Here is a 19,894-nt window from a genome sequence, read left to right on the forward strand (position 1 = left end):
CATTTAAAGGGAAACAGTAATTCCCATTTTAGCTGTGAACTTTTGGAATGGCAAAACCCAGTTACATTGTTACTGCAGAAAAAAGGAAAGGCCAGCGTTATTAGCAGACGCCTGAAGGACGGCAGGACGGGTGAACGATTCATTTCTTTCCATGTGACCCTGTACAACCAGATCGCTGGGAGGAGCTTATTTCTATAGATTTTTTTTTTTTTTTTGGAGGGGGGACTGTACCACAGGACACGTGGGATCTTAGTTCCCTGACCAGGGATCCAACCGACATCCCCTACAGTGGAAACGCAGGGTCTTGACCACTGGATTGCGAGGGAATTCCCCATATAGGCTGCTGTTTTATACGGTAGCCTTTCAGTAGTTCCAACGCACCCCTTGGGCATAACGAGAAACCAGGTAAACTGCTGATTATTTCCGGCTGCAGCCTGGTGCCGTCTGTGGTAGCAAATGATCATCTCCATGGTTTTGTGTGCAAGGAAAGCATGGAGAATGAAAACTTGAGGAAATTCTATTTCTAATAAACTTAGGTTTAAAAGTCACTAAGCCGTCTTGATTACTCAGTGGCCGACCTTGAGGCAGCTTATCGGTAAGAGGATAAAATGGAAAACTAATCTCCGCATATGCAGAGCTGTTATTTAAACACTTTAGGAATGATTTCTTGTTTGTAATGCCATTTGCCGGCGTTCTTTTGGAAGTAAAAGGATAGAAGTACCATCTTGTCGTCCCAGCTCCCCCTTCTGCATTTTAATACTCCCCTACTCTTGCCACTATCTATTCATTATCTCTGTCTTTAAAAACAAAACAAACAGACAGAAAACTCAAGTCCATGCTTTGTTTAGATTTCCCAGTGTCATCTCGTCCCAGGAACCCATCCCGGGGATCACACTGAATTTAGTCATCCTGTCTGCTTAGACGCCTCTTGCTGTGACTCCCCTTGTGTTCTATGACTTTGACAGTTTGGAGCCGAGCTGCCTAGGTATTTTCTAGAAGGTCCCTCAGATGGGATTTGTCGGATGCGTTTCCTGAAGTTAGGCTGGGGTCATGTGTTTCTGGGGTTCTGTCACATCAAGCGTACTTTTCTTTTTTTAGAAAAGCTTTTTATTTTGTATTGGGGTATAGCTGGTAAAGAATCTGCCTGCACTGCAGGAGACCTGGGTTCCATCCCTGGTCTGGGAAGATCCCTTGGAGAAGGGAAAGGCCACTCACTCCAGTATCCTGGCCTGGAAAACTCCAGGGACTGTGTAGTCCACGGGGTCACAAAGAGTCGGACACGACTGAGCGGCTTTCACTCATTCATTCATGGCCAGTTAGCAGGCAGCGTTGCGATAGTTTCAGGTGAACAAGGGCCTCAGCCAAACCCCGCTCCCGTCCAGGCTGCAAGGGAACGCACTTTCCATACGACTTCCCACTGTTGATACTGACCTCGGTCACCTGGCCCAGCGTGTTTGTGAGGCTTTTGCACCGAGGAGGTCCTCTTTTTTCTCCCCTTTGCATACTGTGCTTTTTGGAGGAGCGTCGTTGAACGACTGGGAGATTGCTCATCTCCATCAGGATGGGGCATCTTCTAAATTAATTGCATTTCTCTGCACAGGAGGTCTGTCTGCTTTTCTCCGTTTATTCAGTTATTCGTGTCGCCCAGGCCACTGATCAGTTTATTTTGTATTTCAGGTTATAATCCAGTATTGCTTCTTTTGATGCTCGAATTGTACCAGCTTGGGCCGTTGGGAGCGCTTCTGGTTCACCTCTGTTTCCCTTTAACATAACCCTCTCAGTGCAGTTTCTTTCTTTCTTTCTGTCTTGTTTGGGAGCACTTCCTTAATTTCTGGCACTGCAGAATGCTCCAGGCTCATCTTGTGTGTTTCCTGCCCAACGCCGAGATCGGCGTTTCTCCCAGGAGTGCTGGTCCCTTCCAGTGGAGCCCAGTGTCAGGAACCCTGGTCTCGGGGCCACCCGCCCTCACTCACCCTGGTCTCGGGGCCACCTGCCCTCACTTTGGTCTTCCCCAGGCGTCCACCCCAGGGCTGGGTTCACTTCACAGGCCACATGTCTTCTTTTTCATCAAACCTTTCATACCCTTGCCTAGACCCGGTTTTTATAGCTGTCAGATTTTTAGACTGCATCAGGAGGAAATTGCTCCTTGGATGCGCAATCAGGCTGCTCTTATATATTTATTTTTTCAGTGTGTTTTCTAGTATCAACACTGCATAGGAATCTGGCTACAAATTTAGACTGAGTTTGGTTGGTGATACAGTTGGATTTTATAGATTCATGAACTTTAGGGAGATAGTTAAAAACCTATTAAAATTTAAGCATTTGGTTTTATCAAGGCAAAATAAACATGAAATAAAATGGACCCAGGAGCTTGAGGTTTGCATTTACCATTCCCAATTTAAGGTGCAGCTTAGAGGGTGGAGAATGTCAGGGGTAGCAGATACTTAGTGAAAGAGATTAATTAAACTGTAGGCAAATGGAACAATATAAAATTTGTATCTTCTGGATGTGATTTCTTCTCCATATTTGTCCTTCGTGGGAAACCCTGTCCGAGAACCTGTCTGAGCCCGTGTCTTTCTTTGAAGCGTGCAGGGACCATAAACTGAAACGAAGACTCCTCTTTACTCTTGTCTCAAACAAGTGGAGTCAGACATTGTTTTCTGTTCCCTGCATCGCATTAATTGGTAGTCACTATATCATTTTGCTCTATTGACTTGAGACTCAAAACGTAGCTTGATAAAATCCTTGGGTCTCCCGTGGGGTGCCTTCCTTTTGGGGGTCCTGAGGGTCTGGAGAAGGTAGGTATCACCCCAGCCCTGTGCCTGCCTTCCACAGGGCACAGAGCCGCGGGTCCTTTCGCGTGTGACTGCCAGGCTTGCTGCTGCTCGGGGGGAGCTTCGCCCCTGGGGAGCGCCGCCCCAGAGTGTGGCTGAGGTTTGGGGCTGCAGGACTTGGGCAGGCTCAGGGGAGGGCAGCGCCTGCCTGCTGCTCTGGGCATCTATTCGCCCCCCTCCCTGGCTCTGAGCGGCTGGGCCATTGGTGCCTCGGCCTCATAATTCCAAACCCAGCTGTGGCTCACACCTCGGCCCGTGGGTTCCGTGCTGGACGCAGCAAGCCCCGATTTCTGACCGTGAGCCCTGCGGTACCAGTCGCCCTGCTGAGAGGGGGACTGCCTACTTTTGCCCACTTCGCCCCCTTCCTCTCCTGCTCAGACCAGACGCCCTGTGACGAGCAACCCGCAGCCGCACAGGTCTTCTGATTGTACCTGCAGGTCTCTGGGCCAGTCGTGGGATGAAAAGAGGAGCAACGTTGGTTGCAAATCTCCGAGCCCCTGTCCCCTGTGTTTGAATGTTATGCTTTTTGTCTGGTGTAAGATTGAAGGCAAAGGAGAAGGGGGTGGCAGAGGATGAGATGGTTGGATGGCATCACTGACTCAGTGGACGCGCGTTTGAATAAGCTCCAGGAGATGGTGAAGGACAGAGAAGCCTGCTGTATGCAATCCATGGGGTCACAAAGAGTCGCACACAACCAAGTGATACAGTAACAGCAACCGCATATGGTCATGACAAGGTTCCCTGTAGACACCCAATAGCAGTCAGCCCTCCCACAGCCCTGGGGCGGGGGTATGCTGTCATCTCCACTTTGAGGTGGAAAACCTTCCAACCCAAAGATGCCAGAGAGCACAGGGAATGTTGGTGCTGAGACATTCCAGCTTCTCTTCACGAGGGTTTCCATCCCCAGAAACCGATTTATTTTAGGGAACTGTGTGGATGAGTTTTGTAGGCTCTTGCTTATTAGTGACATGACAAGAAAGTGGGTCAGTAAGTAGATCTCCTGAAGCTGCAGAGAGAAGTAAAGAGGAAATTCGTCATCCCCCTCCGGTGCCTGCATTCATCACTCACAGAACAAATACTTCTTTTACAGCCAGTAAGCAAGCCGTATGAGGAAAAGAACTTTCTAATAATGTAGACGTTGTATTATAAGTCATCTTTTTTGTCGACTAGACATTAGCTCGTAAATATTTATAAAGCTGGGAGGGGCAGGGTGGGTTTAACGTAACTCTAATGCGTGATGGCAGCCACAGAATTGGTGGAGCCATTTGGGAAATCATTCAGGCGTTTGTGTTCGTGGATCGGAAAAAATGACCTGTGCTTAGATCAGAATTTGGGAGCTGTAACATCCCTCTTTTTGGAGAGTTACAGTATTTACTAGCAGAATAGAGGCTGCTCTGTAGAAAGAAATCTGTTCACTGTAGAAAAAGCCAGCTCTTTTTAAAAAAATTTTTCTTGGAGGATAGTTGTGTTACAGTGTTGTGTTAGGGAGGATAGTTGTGTCACGGTGTTGTGTTTTTTGCTGTACAGCAAAGTAAGTCATACATATGTCAGAGTTAGTGTATTTCAGCGTTGTGTGTGTGTAAAAAGCCTCACAAGGTCTTTCAGAGCTGGTATCTGTTCCACAGCGTGTGAAGTGCAGCCCATGAACCACCTGTAACGTGGTTAGTTCTGTGTTACACTTGGTCTCTTTATTTGGGGCCTCTCCTCATTCCTGGTACCTTTAATTTTTATTTACACATGGTAAAATTTTCTGGGTTTGAAAAAGGTGTAGATGTGTGTGTCCACCCCCACAGTTGAGATACAGAGCCATTCCGTCACCCCTTGGGTCTCCTCCTATAGCCCGGATTTTTAACAGTGGTTTTAGGCGAGTGGAAAGGGTTGGGGAAGGAGCTGGGTGGAACTGGACCTTGCCAGCGATGGAGAGCTTGGCTGTGAAGGCAGCATGCCCATGGACAGGGCACGAGGGGCGGGTTGCCAGATCGAGGTTGGGGGACGTTTATTCAGCTGGTGTGTGGTAGTCGCTCAGTCGTGTCCAACTCTTTGCGACCCCGTGGACTGTCGCCCACCAGGCTCCTCCGTCCATGGGATTCTGCAGCCAGGAATACTGGAGTGGGTCACCCTTCCCTTCTTCAGGGGTTCTTCCCACACCGGGGATGGAACCCAGGTCTCCCGCTTTGCAGGCTTTACCATCTGAGCCACCAGCTGGTAGGTAGAAGTAATAGAGGGCTTCCCTTGTGTCTCAGTGGTAAAGAATCCGTCTGCTAATGCAGGAGACACGGTTCCACCCCTGGCCTGGGAAGATCCCCAGGAGAAGGAAATGGCAACCCACTCCAGTATTCAACAGCAGCAGTAACAATAGCAGGGGTAACAGAAGTGGCCAAAAGTCTTGGAGCCGGGCAGCAAGCTGGTGATGGAGACCTGCTTGGAAAGGCCAGCAGTGCGGGAGAGGGCAGGACCTGAAGGCAGGCGACCCTGGGGATAGGTCCTGCCTGTTGTCTGTGAAGCTGACCGTGGAGTAGGCCGCCGGGGAAGGTTAGAAGGGCCTGTGTCCCCTGGCTGGGTGGGAGTTAATGACGAGGGAAATAAAGGGCTGTGGAGTGACACCAAGGAGCGCTCTGGGGGGAGAGGAGCAGGGGTCTGCCAGAGTGCTCCCCGGAGCGAGCACGGTCTTCCCCGGAGCGAGCGCGGTCTTCCCCGGAGCGAGCGCGGTCTTCCCCGGAGCAGGCACAGCCCTCCCCTGAGCGAGTGCCGTCTGCCCCCGAGGTCCCCCGGCAGCTGCAGAGCGACTTCTTCCTGCAGAGTCCCCATTTGACCCGTGAGTGCTTGGCGTTGGGGGGAGCGATGCCAGAAGTAGGCCAGGAGTTGGTGAGAGGAGCTTCTGGCAAAGGCTGAGGTTGGTGGGGACCGTTCCTTTCTGTTCCCGAGGGGCTGGGGAGGCAGGTGCCGGGAGGAGGGCAGGGAAGGGCCTCATGGGCGGAGCCTGGGGGGGCGAAGTGAAGGACCACCTTGGGCTGGGGCAGGCTGGGCTTACTCTTGTCTTTCCCAGAGTCATGGCACGATGAAGTGCCTCTGTTCGTGTTCCAGAAGCAGTTTGAACTTTCACATCGGCTGTTTTTCAAATCAGGAATAATAGGTACAGTGTTATAGTACCTATAACTCTAGTACTATATAGGTATCGTGCAGGTACGTGAAGAAGAAAACGCTGCGTTGGCTAGAATACCCATGTGTCAGCATTGATACCGCTTGAGAGACGGTAGAGCTGGCGGGGCCCTGACTTTCTGTTCAGACCCACCCAGGGCCTGACACGGGTGGAGTGATGGAGGTAAAGGGAGCTCTTCTCTGGGACATTCTTGTACTTGGGTGGGGCCTCCAAATGGCATGCACTTAAAAGATTTAATAGCTCCATTTATTGTTGCTTATTTTTTTCCCCCTCTAAGCTATGCACATGTAGCCATTCGTGTGTGTGTGTCTTTAAGTTACTTCAGTCATGTCTGACTCTTTGTGACCCCATGGACTGTAGCCTACCAGGCTCCTCTATCCGTGGGATTTTCCATCCAAGAATTCTAGAGTGGGTTGCCATGCCCTCTTCCAGGGGATCTTCCTGACCCAGGGATTGAACCCGCATCTGTTGTCTCCTGCATTGGCAGGCAGGTGCTTTACCACAACTGCCACCTGGGGGGTGTGTGTGGGAAACCTCTGTGTGTGTGTGAAGCCTGTGTATGTGTGTGTACAAAGCCCGTGTGTGTGTGAGGCCCATATGTGTGTGTGAAGCCTGTGTGCATGTGTGTGTGTGAAGCCCGTGTGTGTGTGTGAAGCCCATGTGTGTGTGTAAACCCACGTGCGTATGTAAGCCCGTGTGCGTGCGTGTGTGTGCGTGAAGCCCATGTGTGTATGTGAAGCCTGTGTGTGTGTGTGTGTGAAGCCTGTGTGTGTGTGTGAGGCCCGTGTGTGTGTGTGTGTGAGGCCGTGTGTGTGTGTGTGTGTGTGTGAGGCCCGTGTGCGTGTGTGAGGCCCGTGTGCGTGTGTATGAGGCCCGTGTGTGTGCGTGTGTGAGGCCCATGTTTGTGTGTGTGAGGCCCGTGTGTGTGTGTGTGTGAGAGGCCGTGCGTGTGTGTGAGGCCGTGTGCGTGTGTGTGAGGCCCGTGTGCGTGTGTGTGTGTGAGGCCCGTGTGTGTGCGTGTGTGTGAAGCCCGTGTGTGTGTGTGAGGCCGTGTGCGTGTGTGTGAGGCCCGTGTGCGTGTGTGTGAAGCCCGTGTGCGTGTGTGTGAAGCCCGTGTGCGTGTATGAGGCCCATGTGCGTGTCTATGAGGCCCGTGTGCGTGTGTGTGTGAGGCCCTTGTGCGTGTGTGTGAGGCCCGTGTGCGTGTGTGTCTATGAGGCCCGTGTGTGTGCGTGTCTGTGAAGCCCGTGTGCGTCTGTGTGCATGAGGCCCGTGTGCGTGTGTGAGGCCCGTGTGTGTGTGTGAGGCCCGTGTGCGTGTGTGTGTGTGAGGCCCGTGTGCGTGTGTGTGCATGAGGCCCGTGTGCGTGTGTGAAGCCCGTGTGCCTGTGTGAGGCCCATGTGCCTGTGTGAGGCCCATGTGCGTGTGTGAGGCCCGTGTGCGTGTGTGTGTGTGAGGCCCGTGTGCGTGTGTGTGAGGCCCGTGTGCGTGTGTGTCTGTGAGGCCCGTGTGTGTGCGTGTCTGTGAAGCCCGTGTGTGTGTGTGTCTATGAGGCCCGTGTGTGTGCGTGTCTGTGAAGCCCGTGTGCGTGTGTGTGCATGAGGCCCATGTGTGTGCATGTGTGTGCGTGTGTGTGAGGCCCGTGTGCGTGTGTGTGAGGCCCGTGTGTGTGAGGCCCGTGTGCCTGTGTGAGGCCCGTGTGTGTGTGTGAGGCCCGTGTGCGTGTGTGTGAGGCCCGTGTGTGTGTGTGAAGCCCGTGTGTGTGTGTGAAGCCCGTGTGCGTGTGTGTGAGGCCCGTGTGTGTGCATGTGTGTGAGGCCCGTGTGCGTGTGTGAGGCCCGTGTGCGTGTGTGTGTGAAGCCCGTGTGCGTGTGTGTGAGGCCCGTGTGTGTGTGTGTGAGGCCCGTGTGCGTGTGTGTGTGAAGCCCGTGTGTGTGTGTGAAGCCCGTGTGTGTGTGAGGCCCATGTGTGTGCGTGTCTGTGAGGCCCGTGTGCGTGTGTGTGAAGCCCGTGTGTGTGTGAGGCCTGTGTGTGTGCGTGTCTGTGAGGCCCGTGTGCGTGTGTGTGAGGCCCGTGTGCGTGTGTGTGAGGAGAGGAGCGTCCGCCAGGTTTTGCGGTCCAGTCTCCTCGTCCGTCCCCACCCTTTCCTCAGGAGAAGTACTGGGGCAGAGAAGGAGCCGGTTGGGTGTTTTATTGTTGATGTTTATTTTCAACTCCACAAACTGGCGTCTGTTTCCAGCTGGTTTAGGGAAAGTGAGTGAAAAAACATGAGGCACGTTTGTGTAACTGAACCTGCTTAATGTTTGGGGTGGAATTGCCATGAGAAAGTATTTTTGCCCTGATAAGCAGTTCAGATTGAAGTGAGATACAAGGAAAATGGTCGCTTGGGGGACAAGAAATGCGATTTTTTTCTCTCGTTTGTAGTTGAAGAGTTACCGTGATAACTTTGGCCATAAAAATGCCGTTGATGGAAAAGGGCTGGGGATGGAGGAGGAGCCCAGGGTGTGTCCTTGTGTGAGGGGGAAGGCAGGGAGGGGTTGGGAGGCAGAAGGTCAGGAGAAACCAACCCTTGCTTATTTCTTTGAAAACACAGGAAACCTGCTTAGATCACGTTCCACGAAGAACAAATTAGATGTCACGCACTGTATAATGTGCATTATAAGAGCTTCGTATATTTGAAGGAAAGATCAGAAGTTTAGAAATGAGAGTCAGATCCGTGCACCTGTTGAATTATTTCTTTGAAAAGCACTTCGATGGCCAGAGAAATGCCAGGAAATAGTGGCAAGTGGAGCTCCCCAAAACGATGGCAGTCTTGTATTACTCTATAGCTATTCTTTGAAAAGTTTGTGGAATATTGTTGGGTCGGTCTGCAGACTTTGGTTTTCTTTAGGATTATTATGACTTAGCATTTGATTGATTTTCATGAAAGAAGCTTAGTTTCTGCATTTACACAGGGAAGCCGACGTGCTGTCCACCAGATTGACTTCTGCATATTCGTTTTGCAGGTGTATGTATCTGGGGATTGTTTGAAGTTGGATTCAGTGGTTACATGACACCTGAGCTTTCTAAGCCGTCACCCTGTAGTTGGACACTGGCAAATGGCTTCTTGAATTTTTTTATTGCAAAGCATAAGAGGTATGATTAAGGCGTGAATAGGTTTTTCTTTAAATTTTTCTTTTGATTTGATAAACTTTTGACTTTTCGCCAACAAAGATAAAATAGCTTACTGTAATTTTAAGCGACTTTGGTAGGAAAGGAAGTGTGATGTCTGTGTCATAGGAGGAACTAGAGTGGCCACGTGACAGACGAGCGCTTTCCTTTTCCTTTTTTAGAAACAGGCCTCGCATCTTTCCACAGACATTTTCAAGGTGAAAGGTCACTCTCCATTAAGCACAAATGCAGTTAGTGAATTCTGTGTTATTTATGTGGGGTTTAGTTCTAAATTAAAAGGCAGTTAGTGCCTTTGAAGGAAGCTGTATTTCACAGGGTATAAATGGAATGAAATGAAAGACTTTTGTTGCAATAACTGAACCTAATTCTGTTTGAAAGTCAAGCTGTTGAGGTGTTGGAAAGAGCACATGAGATGCTTTTATCTTTTTAAAAAGAAGACAGATTAATTTTTGCAAATGTTTTTTAAGCAAAAGAATCTATTTTTAAAACAGTACTCAGGAATTGCAGGAAGGAAGCTTTCAAACATAAACAAGTCTCTTTGTACTTCATAGAACTGAGAAATGAGACAGGAGTTAAAGCCTTCTTCGCGCCCCGCCCCCCCGCTGGTGGAAAATTGGCTCTTGCCTTCCAGAATGTGGGATGGGCGAGGGTAATAGGACAGTGATTGTGGGCATGAAAAACATTTCTATAAACCAAAAGAGACGTGTGAAGTTACAGAGAGCGGTGTTCGTGACATTGATGATACAGCCGGAGAGAGCTGAGCTCACCGCCGCCAAGGGCTCAGGTTTCAGATGGGACAATGTACTTCCAGCGTCCACCCTGCATTTTCACTTTACAGCCTGGATTCTTTCTGGGGACCCAGGAGAGCTGACTCTTATGGTTTTAAACCACTGCTAATTCACTCTTACCTCCAGTGTCCCAGTACTTCATCCCCAAAGGTTCATCTTCTTCCTTAGAGAGAGCATATGGACACCTTCAGTTCAGTTCAGTTCAGTCGCTCAGTCGTGTCCGACTCTCCGCGACCCCATGAATCACAGCATGCCAGGCCTCCCTGTCCATCACCAACTCCCGGAGTTCACTCAGACTCATGTCCACAGAGTCGGTGATGCCATCCAGCCATCTCATTCTCTGTCGTCCCCTTCTCCTCCCACCCCCAACCTTTCCCAACATCAGAGTCTTTTCCAGTGAGTCAGCTCGTCGCATGAGGTGGCCAAAGTATTGCAGTTTCAGCTTTAGCATTAGTCCTCCCAATGAACACCCAGGGCTGATCTCCTTTAGAATGGACTGGTTGGATCTCCTTGCAGTACAAGGGACTCTCAAGAGTCTTCTCCAGTACCACAGTTCAAAAGCATCAGTTCTTTGGCAATCAGCTCTCTTCACAGTCCAACTCTCACATCCATGCACGACCACTGGAAAAACCATAGCTTTGACTACACAGGCCCTTGTTGGCAAAGTAACGTTTCTGCTTTTGTAATCTCGCTCTTTTAGTGGCGCAGATGGGAAAGATAGCAGGCCGTGCGGGGGGCGACATCCTGCTGTCAACAGGGAGACTTGCTGCTGGTGTGGCTGCCACGTGTGAGTCTCCGTGTGCCGGGCGGCGCCTGCCGTGTGTGCACAGGAGGGGCCCGTGGAGTCGCGTGTCACTCTTCCAGGTGCCCATTCCTTGCCGGCCGCGCTGACGTTTTGTTTCACGCGGTGACCTCCTTTTTTTTTTTTTTTTCTTGTGGTCGTGTGTTCTGGTCCACCCACCCACTGAGTATTTGTTCTTTTGTTCTTTTTGTTCCTGAACCAACTGCCCTCTGGGACAAACAGTGTGAAACCGGATAACGTCTTTTACTCACCGAAACAAACCATGAAGAGAAGGCAAATGACATGAATCCCGTGTAGCTGTAAAGGAAGTTTGGAGGGCCTTGGGTGGAGCTGAGCCACCACCGGGGACTTCCAGAGCCTGGGTCCCAGCTCCAGATAAACGGTGGCATGTAGCCCCATTCAGCTCAAATCGGGACTTGGGGGTGGTTCATGAGTCTGTGTCTGGAATTCTCTCGAAACTGATGTGCAAACGTGGATCATCATGGCTGGTGAAGACAGACCACAGAGATGCTTCACAAATGGTGGTCTCATTGTGACTGTTACATTTATAAAGGCAAAATGATGCTTAAAAATACAAGTGGTGACATTCAGGGATCACTCCTAAGTGGGTGGACTCTTAAGTGGATTTATTGTCTGACAGATGGGTTTTTCACTCCCCATATTTTGCAGTTCAAGTTCATTTGAAAAAGAAAATGATAATATCAGACGTCCTTGTTAGAGCTGACTTCTTGTAGATGTTTTCATGTCATCATCTGCCTGGAAGATGGGGGGTGGGTGGGTGGGGTTCATTGTTCCCTGCCTGGTTCTGTAGGCGCCCATCTGTCCATCTGTGAGAGAAGAGGCTCAGAGTGTTCTCTCCGGGCTGAGCAAGACCATCTAGAGAGAAGCATGTGCGGCTTCTGAGACATAAGTGAGCGGAAAGAGATTTATTCCGCAGCTCCTATTGAACCCTAAGTGTTTATTTCATTTTCAATAGTAGCTGTTCCCAGCAAATTCTATGTGAAGCGTTTGGATGGGTCCCAGAGTGAGTGAATATTGCTGAGGGTGTCTTAGCACCTGATGATGGATTTATGGTTAATGTGAATTTTCACGGGTATGTGTATTGTTGCCTGAGTAGAGATTCTGCTGTGATCCTTGTATAGTTATTTTTTATTAGGAATGCATGATTTTTTTTTTACAGATTATATTAGAAAAAAATCATTAAATACTTTAGTAAAAAATGTCAGTCAGTGTCTCATTGATATAAAGCAAATATAAAAGAGGAACAACACAGTAAATATTGACAGGGAAATAGCCGTTCTTTTTCTTTTTTTTTCTTTAACATCTTTCATCTGTTCTTGTTCGTGGGCTCCTCTCTCTGTGTGTTTTGCTGTGTTAAGTCGCTTTAGTCATGTCTGACTCTTTGCGATCCTATGGATGGTAGCCCACCAGGCTCCGCTGTCCATGGGATTCTCCAGGCTTGAACCCTGAAGTGGGTTGCCGTTTCCTCCTCCAGGGGATCTTCCTGATCCCAGAGACAGAACCTGTGTCTCTTGCATCTCTTGCATCGGCAGGAGGATTCTTTACCACTAGCTCCACCTAGGAAGCCCCGGGAGAGTCTGCTGCTGCTGCTGCTAAGTTGCTTGAGTCGTGTCTGACTCTGTGTGATCCCATAGACGGCAGCCCACGAGGCTCCTCTGTCCATGGGATTCTCCAGGCAGGAATACTGGAGTGGGTTGCCATCTCCAATGCATGAAATTGAAAAGTGAAAGTGAAGTTGCTCAGTCGTGTCCGACTCTTAGTGACCCCATGGACTGCAGCCCACCAGGCTCCCCCGTCCATGGGATTCTCCAGGCAAGAGTGCTGGAGTGGGGTGCCATTGCCTTCTCCACCAGGAGAGTCTAGGTGTCTACAGATGGCTGAGGCTGATTCCTATGTTGAAAGTTGCCTGAAGGCTCTTCCCTGGTGGTCCATCGGTTACGTCTTAGCCTTCCAATGCAGGGGGTACAGGTTCGATTCCCCGGTCAAGGTGCTAAGATCCCACATGCCTCCTGGCCAAAAAATAAAAGACAATATTGTAACGATGTTAATAAAATCTTAAAAAATGGTCCACATCAGAAGAATCTTAAAGAAAACCAGAGTTGCCTGAAGCCCGGCCTGACCCTCGTCTCTTCCGGGCTGAGCACTGCTGGAGCCCGCTTTCCCCTCCTCTCTCCCGTTTCCTTCTCTCCCTCCCCTCCCCCTCCTCTGCAGTCTCTTCTCCTCCGCCCTGACCCTGCTTCCCTCCTTCCTGGCGGCTGACCTCCGGCCGGATGGAAGGAGCAGCCCCAGGGAGGTGCCCTCACTGCCCGAGGCTCACAGCGCCGGGGTCGAGGCCTGTCCCTGTTGCACCTCCTGTGTTCCCACCCATGGGTCCTCTTGGTTTCCTGGCGTTTATGGTGCAAAGGCGAGTGAGACGTTGCCCGTCTCTCGGCAGCTGAAAGGCCAAGTAGGCAAGAAGAGACCAGTACCCACTGGGCGTACAGAAAATAGAGCTTCAGAAGATGGGATGCTCCGAGGGTTCAGGGAGGAGGAAGAGCAGACCCCCAGTAGTAGAAGGGCTCCTTGTCAAGACACCCCAAGCAGTTTGTGTGTTTAAATATCCTTCCTCTGTAATTGGGCGCTTCCCGGGTGGTGCTGGTGGTAAAGAACCCGCCTGCTAATGCATGAGATATGAGATTCGGGTTCGATCCCTGGGTCGGGAAGATCCCCCTGGGGGAGGGCATGGCAACCCACCGCAGTATTCTAGCCTGGGAAGCCCCACGGACAGAGGAGCCTGGCGGGCCACAGTCCCCGGGGTTGTAGAGAGTTGGACACGACTGAGTGCACACGCGCCTCTGTTAGTTATCCCTGCACCCTCCTATCGGAGAAGGCGATGGCAAGCCACTCTAGTCCTCTTGCCTAGAAAATCCCATGGACGGAGGAGCCTGGTAGGCTGCAGTCCATGGGGTCACTACGAGTCAGACATGATTGAGCGACTTCACTTTCCCTTTTCACTTTCACACATTGGAGAAGGAAATGGCAACCCACTCCAGTGTTCTTGCCTGGAGAATCCCAGGGACTGGGAAGCCTGATGGGCCGCCATCTATGGGGTCACACAGAGTTGGACACGACTGAAGTGACTTAGCAGCAGCAGCAGCAGCACCCTCCTATCACCCAGGGCTCTGTGGGATTAATGGAAGCACTTGTTTACAGCCTGTTGGCCACCCTGACCTAGCCTGGCTGCAGAAGAGAGGGCCTCCTTCCCCTGGGCTCTGTCCCGCCCTTGGGTCCATGTTGCCCCATGCTGGGAGTGGTTCCATGGAGGACCTTTCTCAGTCAGCTGCCATGGCCACTTGCATGACGTGTTGACTGAGTGGTGATTAGGAAACAGATGTTAACCAGCAAAACCACCGGACTAGGGAGTAAGCTGGAAGGGACACTAGACTTTCTGGTGGGAGAGTATTCTTTTTCCCCTACCATCATGGGGAGAATTAGGATTAAATGAAAACTGATAGAAAGCTCCTTGGGGAGTTTTTAAAAATCTCAGATGGAACTTGATTAGCATAGAAGGCCTATGCTGGCTTGGGATGCTCACTTCTGTGGATGAATTGAAATCTGTAATTGGTTTTTTTGACCTGTGTTTCTTTTAATGTGATACCCGAGATCTGACAGTGACTATATTAGGGATAATTTTGCCTGTAGAATGAAATGCTGTCAAGGTCAAAATACATTTGAAAGTAGATTTTTGTGAAAACAAGGAGACGAATCCAGCGATGAACAGTATTTCCTGGTTGTTAGCCCAGAGCCCGTTCTTCGTGGTTTAATAGTTTTGATCTGCTTGTTAGGGAGGCTCCACGCTGGCTGTGCTGCACAGCATTTTGGAGGAATTGCTTCAGAGTGGTAACGATCAGTTTATACCTGTTCTTGGGATGCTCATCCACCTTGGCTCGGTGTCCCGACTTTATGATACGGGCACATGGCGACTTGCCGTTTCACTGCTGGTCATCCCCGTGTGGGTGTGAATCCTACAGGGACGTTTGAGTGGGGCGTTGCTGACGGAATTGTTTTTCTGTTCGTTTCACAGAACACCTGATCCAATTCATGACCATGGGGGATATGAAGACCCCCGACTTTGACGACCTGCTGGCAGCGTTTGACATCCCCGACATGGTCGACCCCAAAGCAGCCATCGAGTCTGCACACGACGACCAGGAGAGCCACATCAAGCAGGGCGCCCAGGCGGACGACGACTCGCACGCGCCGTCCTCCTCGGACGTGGGCGTCAGTGTCATCGTGAAGAACGTCCGCAGCATCGACTCCTCGGACGGCGCCGAGAAGGAGGGCCACAACCCCCCCGGCAACGGCCTGCACAACGGCTTCCTCACAGCCTCCTCTCTCGACACGTACAGCAAGGAAGGGTCGAAGTCCCTGAAGGGAGACGTGCCTACCTCAGAGGTGACCTTAAAGGACTCGGCCTTCAGCCAGTTCAGCCCCATCTCCAGCGCGGAGGAGTTTGATGACGACGAGAAGATAGAGGTGGACGACCCCCCGGACAAGGAGGACCCGCGTGCAGGCTTCAGGGCAAACGTGCTGGCGGGCTCGGGCCCCCAGCAGGACTACGAGAAGCTGAAGACGCTCGGGGGAGACGGTGTAAGCAAGGCCGGCGTCCCGGAGAAAAGCAAAGTTGTCAAGAGGGAGACGGAGACAAATTCTCTAAACCTCAGCGTTTACGAACCTTTCAAAGTCAGAAAGATGGAGGACAAGCTGAAGGAGAGCTCTGAAAAGGTGCTGGAGAACAGGGTCCACGAGGGGAAGCTGGGCTCCGAGAAGAGCGACGCTGGCCTCGGTGGCCAGGCGCCATCGCGGACCAAGCCGTCCTCCAAGCTCTCTTCCTGCATCGCCGCCATCGCGGCGCTCAGCGCGAAAAAGGCTGCCTCCGACTCCTCTAAAGAGCCGGCGACCAACTCCCGGGAGTCCTCTCCGTTACCGAAGGATGTCAACGACAGCCCTCGAGCCACTGAGAAGTCTCCCGAACCCCAGAGCCTCATCGACGGGACGAAGAAAGCGTCCCTTAAGCAGCCGGACAGTCCCCGGAGCGTTTCCAGCGAAAACAGTAGCAAGGGGTCGCCAGCCTCCCCCGCGGGGTCGACACCAGCAATCCCCAAAGTCCGCATCAAGACCATCAAGACGTCTTCCGGGGAGATCAAGAGGACGGTGACGCGCGTGCTGCCCGAGGTGGACCTCGAGGCAGGCAGGAAGCCCTCGGAGCAGGCGGGGCCCGTGGTGGCCTCGGTGACGTCACTCCTGTCGTCCCCCGCCCCGGCCGCCGTGCTCGCCTCCCCGCCCCGGGCGCCCCTGCAGTCCGCGGTGGTCGCCAATGCCGTGGCGCCCGCCGAGCTGACCCCCAAGCAGGTCACCATCAAGCCCGTGGCGACCGCCTTCCTCCCGGTGTCGGCCGTGAAGACGGCCGGCTCGCAAGTCATCAACCTGAAGCTGGCCAACAACACGACGGTCAAGGCCACGGTCATCTCCGCCGCCTCCGTGCAGAGCGCCAGCAGCGCCATCATCAAAGCCGCCAACGCCATCCAGCAGCAGACCGTGGTGGTGCCGGCCTCCAGCCTGGCCAACGCCAAACTCGTGCCAAAGACTGTGCACCTCACCAACCTCAACCTTCTGCCTCAGGGCGCCCAGGCCACCTCCGAGCTCCGCCAGGTGCTCACCAAACCTCAGCAGCAGATCAAGCAGGCAATAATCAGCGCCGCAGCCTCGCAGCCGCCCAAGAAGGTGTCGAGGGTGCAGGTGGTGTCCTCCCTGCAGAGCTCCGTGGTGGAGGCTTTCAACAAGGTGCTGAGCAGCGTCAACCCCGTTCCAGTTTACGTCCCCAATCTCAGCCCCCCTGCCAACGCGGGCATCACCTTACCGACCCGCGGCTACAAGTGCTTGGAGTGCGGGGACTCCTTCGCCCTGGAGAAGAGCCTGAGCCAGCACTATGATAGGCGCAGCGTGCGCATCGAAGTCACCTGCAACCACTGCGCCAGGAACCTGGTGTTCTACAACAAGTGCAGCCTGCTGTCGCACGCCCGCGGGCACAAGGAGCGGGGCGTGGTCATGCAGTGCTCGCACTTGATCCTGAAGCCGGTGCCGGCCGACCAGATGATCGTTTCCCCGGCAAGCAATACCCCCGCCTCGTCGTCCAGCCTCCCGAGCTCTGCCGCAGCCGGCGCGCACACGGTCACCAAAATCCAGCCTGGCATCACCGGGACGGTCATATCAGCCCCTTCCAGCACGCCCATCACCCCCGCCATGCCCCTGGATGAAGACCCCTCCAAGCTCTGCAGGCACAGCCTCAAGTGTTTGGAGTGTAACGAAGTCTTCCAGGACGAGACGTCGCTGGCCACCCATTTCCAGCAGGCTGCGGATACGAGCGGACAAGTAGAGTATCATTTGCATTTCGGTGTTTCGGTGATGAATCTGTAGTAGATGTGAGCCGCTGATTTCAGGGCGGAAGCTCAGCTAGGTGGGGGGCTGGCTGTGAGTGTACGTGTGTACGTGTCCACAGGCACGTGAGGATTGTTTTCATGGAGTAACGTTCAAATGTAAATCCCCCGTAGGAGTCAGTGTGGGGGAGGAGGATTCTTTCAGACTGAGAGAATCCTGTACTCGTTGAGCTGCAGCGTCTCAGATTTAGGGCAGGTAGAGGCCGTCTTAATTGCTGGGTCACTGGCATTTACGTCAGAAGTCCGAGCTCTGACAAGTGATAGTGTCGTGACGTTGTATTAAGTGTCGAAGTCAGGCTGATCCCCAGTGACTCCTTTATTAGCGACCATCTGGGGATTTAAAAAATTCCTGTCGTCGTTTAAAATTACTGTCTTTTATAGTTAAACACACCCCGTCGGTACCCACTTGTAAGGCATTTCTGCTTAATGTTGGTCTAGTGTGTTCAGTAGTGTTCTCCAGCACAGTGAATTTAAGCTACAGATGGAAAACGCATCTCCGTTTAAGTAGAATGCCTCTGTTTGTTTGTGGCATTTTTACTTTGTGTTTTTGTGGTGACGTGTAGGTTGGTGTTGGTGAGATGCATTTCACGGTGGACATCAGTGGACAGCGATGGTACCTCTGTCATTTTGCTTCTGTCCACGAGGCGGCTTCTGGGCAGTCCTTAAATGTGTTTCACTGTAAATATCTGATAGCTGTCATCTGGAAGTCGCCGGGCCTGTTGTATGAAACTCACTCAAGCTAGAGAGAGAGAGCACGGGTTTCATTGTCCAAACCGGAAACTTGTAAATTTGGGAGGAGTCCCAGTTTGAGCTGATATACTCTTGCTTTTGAAGCCCTGGTGGAAAACTGACCTTTTTCCTCTATTTGTCTCCACTATCTCACTGACGAGGCTCATGCTGTGGTTCAGACTTCTGGTCCTGTCAACCACGGTCTGTTCCCTGAGGTCAACGACTGAGCTAAGTTCTTTGTGTTAATGGGATTTGAGTTTGGGGAACAAAAGATGAAGCATGCCTCAATGATTTTTTTTTCCCTCTGGATGTTCAGTTGAGGGGAAGTGGAGATGGTAGAGTTTCGAGAACATTCTCGCAGCGAGGACACCAGATATTGTGTGTTTGGTTGTCTCTGACGGTCATGCAGTCCGTCAGATTGACGCTGGTTCCGGAAGGAGTGATGGGGCAGGACCCCCAGCGTGTCCTGGTGACAGGGCCTAGGTCCCATCTGGGTCCCTCTTCTCTTGTTACCATTTCATCAAAGAGGCAGTCTTCTCTCTGCATCTTAAGAGGATGCAGTTTAAAAAATGAGCGGTTTCCTCGGTTCCGCGTGTCGTGGATGGTGGAGTCCTGGCTCCGGCGCGGGGCACTGTCGCGGGGAGGGTGTGGCCAGGTGCCCGGCTGCCCCCGGGCGCCAAGCAGCACTCAGGGCAGGACCTGCCTTGGCGCCCGGGCCAGGCCACCCCATCCTGGCTCCTTCCTCGGACTCTGCCGAGCCAGGGTCCCCTCCGCGCCGCCACCCCGGGCAGAGCCTCCTGTTGAGGGGACCTGCCACCCGCCGACGCACCTCACCCCCGAGCTCCTGCCCTCCCCGCAGCAGCCCCTCCACCCCCCGGGGTCTGCCCACCCGGGGCAGCCTCGCTAGTCTGGGGGAGCGGCTCCCCTTTGTGAGCTCCATCAGCGCCCCCCGTCCCCCGGGAGGCCCTGGCAGCCCCGCGGCTCCTGCTGAAGCAGCCTCCGCACAGCGGGAGCCCAGCGGTCCTGCCCTGACTGCGCGGTTGGAGGCCGGTCTGAAGACTGCGAGGACGAGGGCGGAAGGGGAAAGGCCCTCCTTTTATCTTCCCCAGTTTGCTGTTCCCACGACCAGTGGCCGCGGTTTACAGTTGGTGAACTTAAATTTGAGCAAGGGCAAAAGTCCACCTGGGTAAACTGTCGGCCTCAGGAGAAGGGCACTCACAACACTTGGCTCAACTTCTGAATTTTGGAAGAAGATCCAAAGGCGAAGCTCAAGTCATCTTGCTGAGCGCCTCCTGTCTCTCCATCGGCCTCCCCATTTCTCGGTAACGCGTGGGTGAACGGAGCCAGAGGAGGCCACGTCCCTCCCCGAGGGCCGGACCAGGGCAGGGTGCTGCCCGGGCGGCCTCCCTAGGTCTGCACAGCAGTCTCAGAGGCTCACGTGTGTCCCAGGGCTCCCCAGCCTCTGGGATCTAATGCCTGACGATCTGAGGTGGGGCTGATGTAAGAACATTATGAAGAAAGTGCACAATAAACGTGATACACTCGAGTCATCCTGAAACCATCCCCCACTTGTCTTCCATGAAACTGGTCCCTCCTGCCAAAAAGATCGGGGACCGCTGCGTCGTACGACAGACTCCTACGCTGACCCCGGTTTGCCTGGATTCAGGAGGTTAAAGTGCGTGACCTGAGGGCTCTGGCTCTCTCCTTTCTGTGCGTGCGTTCAGCAGACCTGGAGAGAGGGGTGCTGGGTCCCTGGCTGCGGGAGTATTCCTTCCCTGCCTGCCCCTCGATCTTGCTTTCTCCTGCCCACCTTCTTGCCTGCTGCTGCAGCTGCAAAGTCACGTCAGTCGTGTCCGACTCTGTGTGACCCCATAGACGGAAGCCCTCCAGGCTCCCCCGTCCCTGGGATTCTC

General features: G+C 52.7%; 1 protein-coding gene across 11 annotated transcripts in view; it reads left to right on the forward strand.

The window, feature by feature from the left end:
- The window catches only part of ZNF532 (zinc finger protein 532), a 109,363-nt gene that overhangs the window by 33,748 nt on the left and 55,721 nt on the right, over nucleotides 1-19,894 (forward strand). For 10 of the 11 annotated variants that reach the window (XR_008684724.2, XM_055417450.2, XM_055417452.2 and 7 more), the window contains one exon: nucleotides 14,840-17,187. Coding sequence is in view for 10 of the 11 variants with exons in the window: in XM_055417450.2 (XP_055273425.1) it covers nucleotides 14,840-17,187 (2,348 nt within the window). In the remaining variant the exon portion in view is untranslated. Of the gene's footprint in view, nucleotides 1-8,999; nucleotides 9,130-14,839; nucleotides 17,188-19,894 lie in introns of all 11 variants that reach the window. The other variant, XM_055417456.2, reaches the window with a different exon arrangement.

This window comes from Moschus berezovskii, chromosome 28 (assembly GCF_049115385.1).
Source record: "Moschus berezovskii isolate FMDL1 chromosome 28, NW_MosBer_1.0, whole genome shotgun sequence".
Taxonomy (NCBI): domain Eukaryota; kingdom Metazoa; phylum Chordata; class Mammalia; order Artiodactyla; family Moschidae; genus Moschus; species Moschus berezovskii.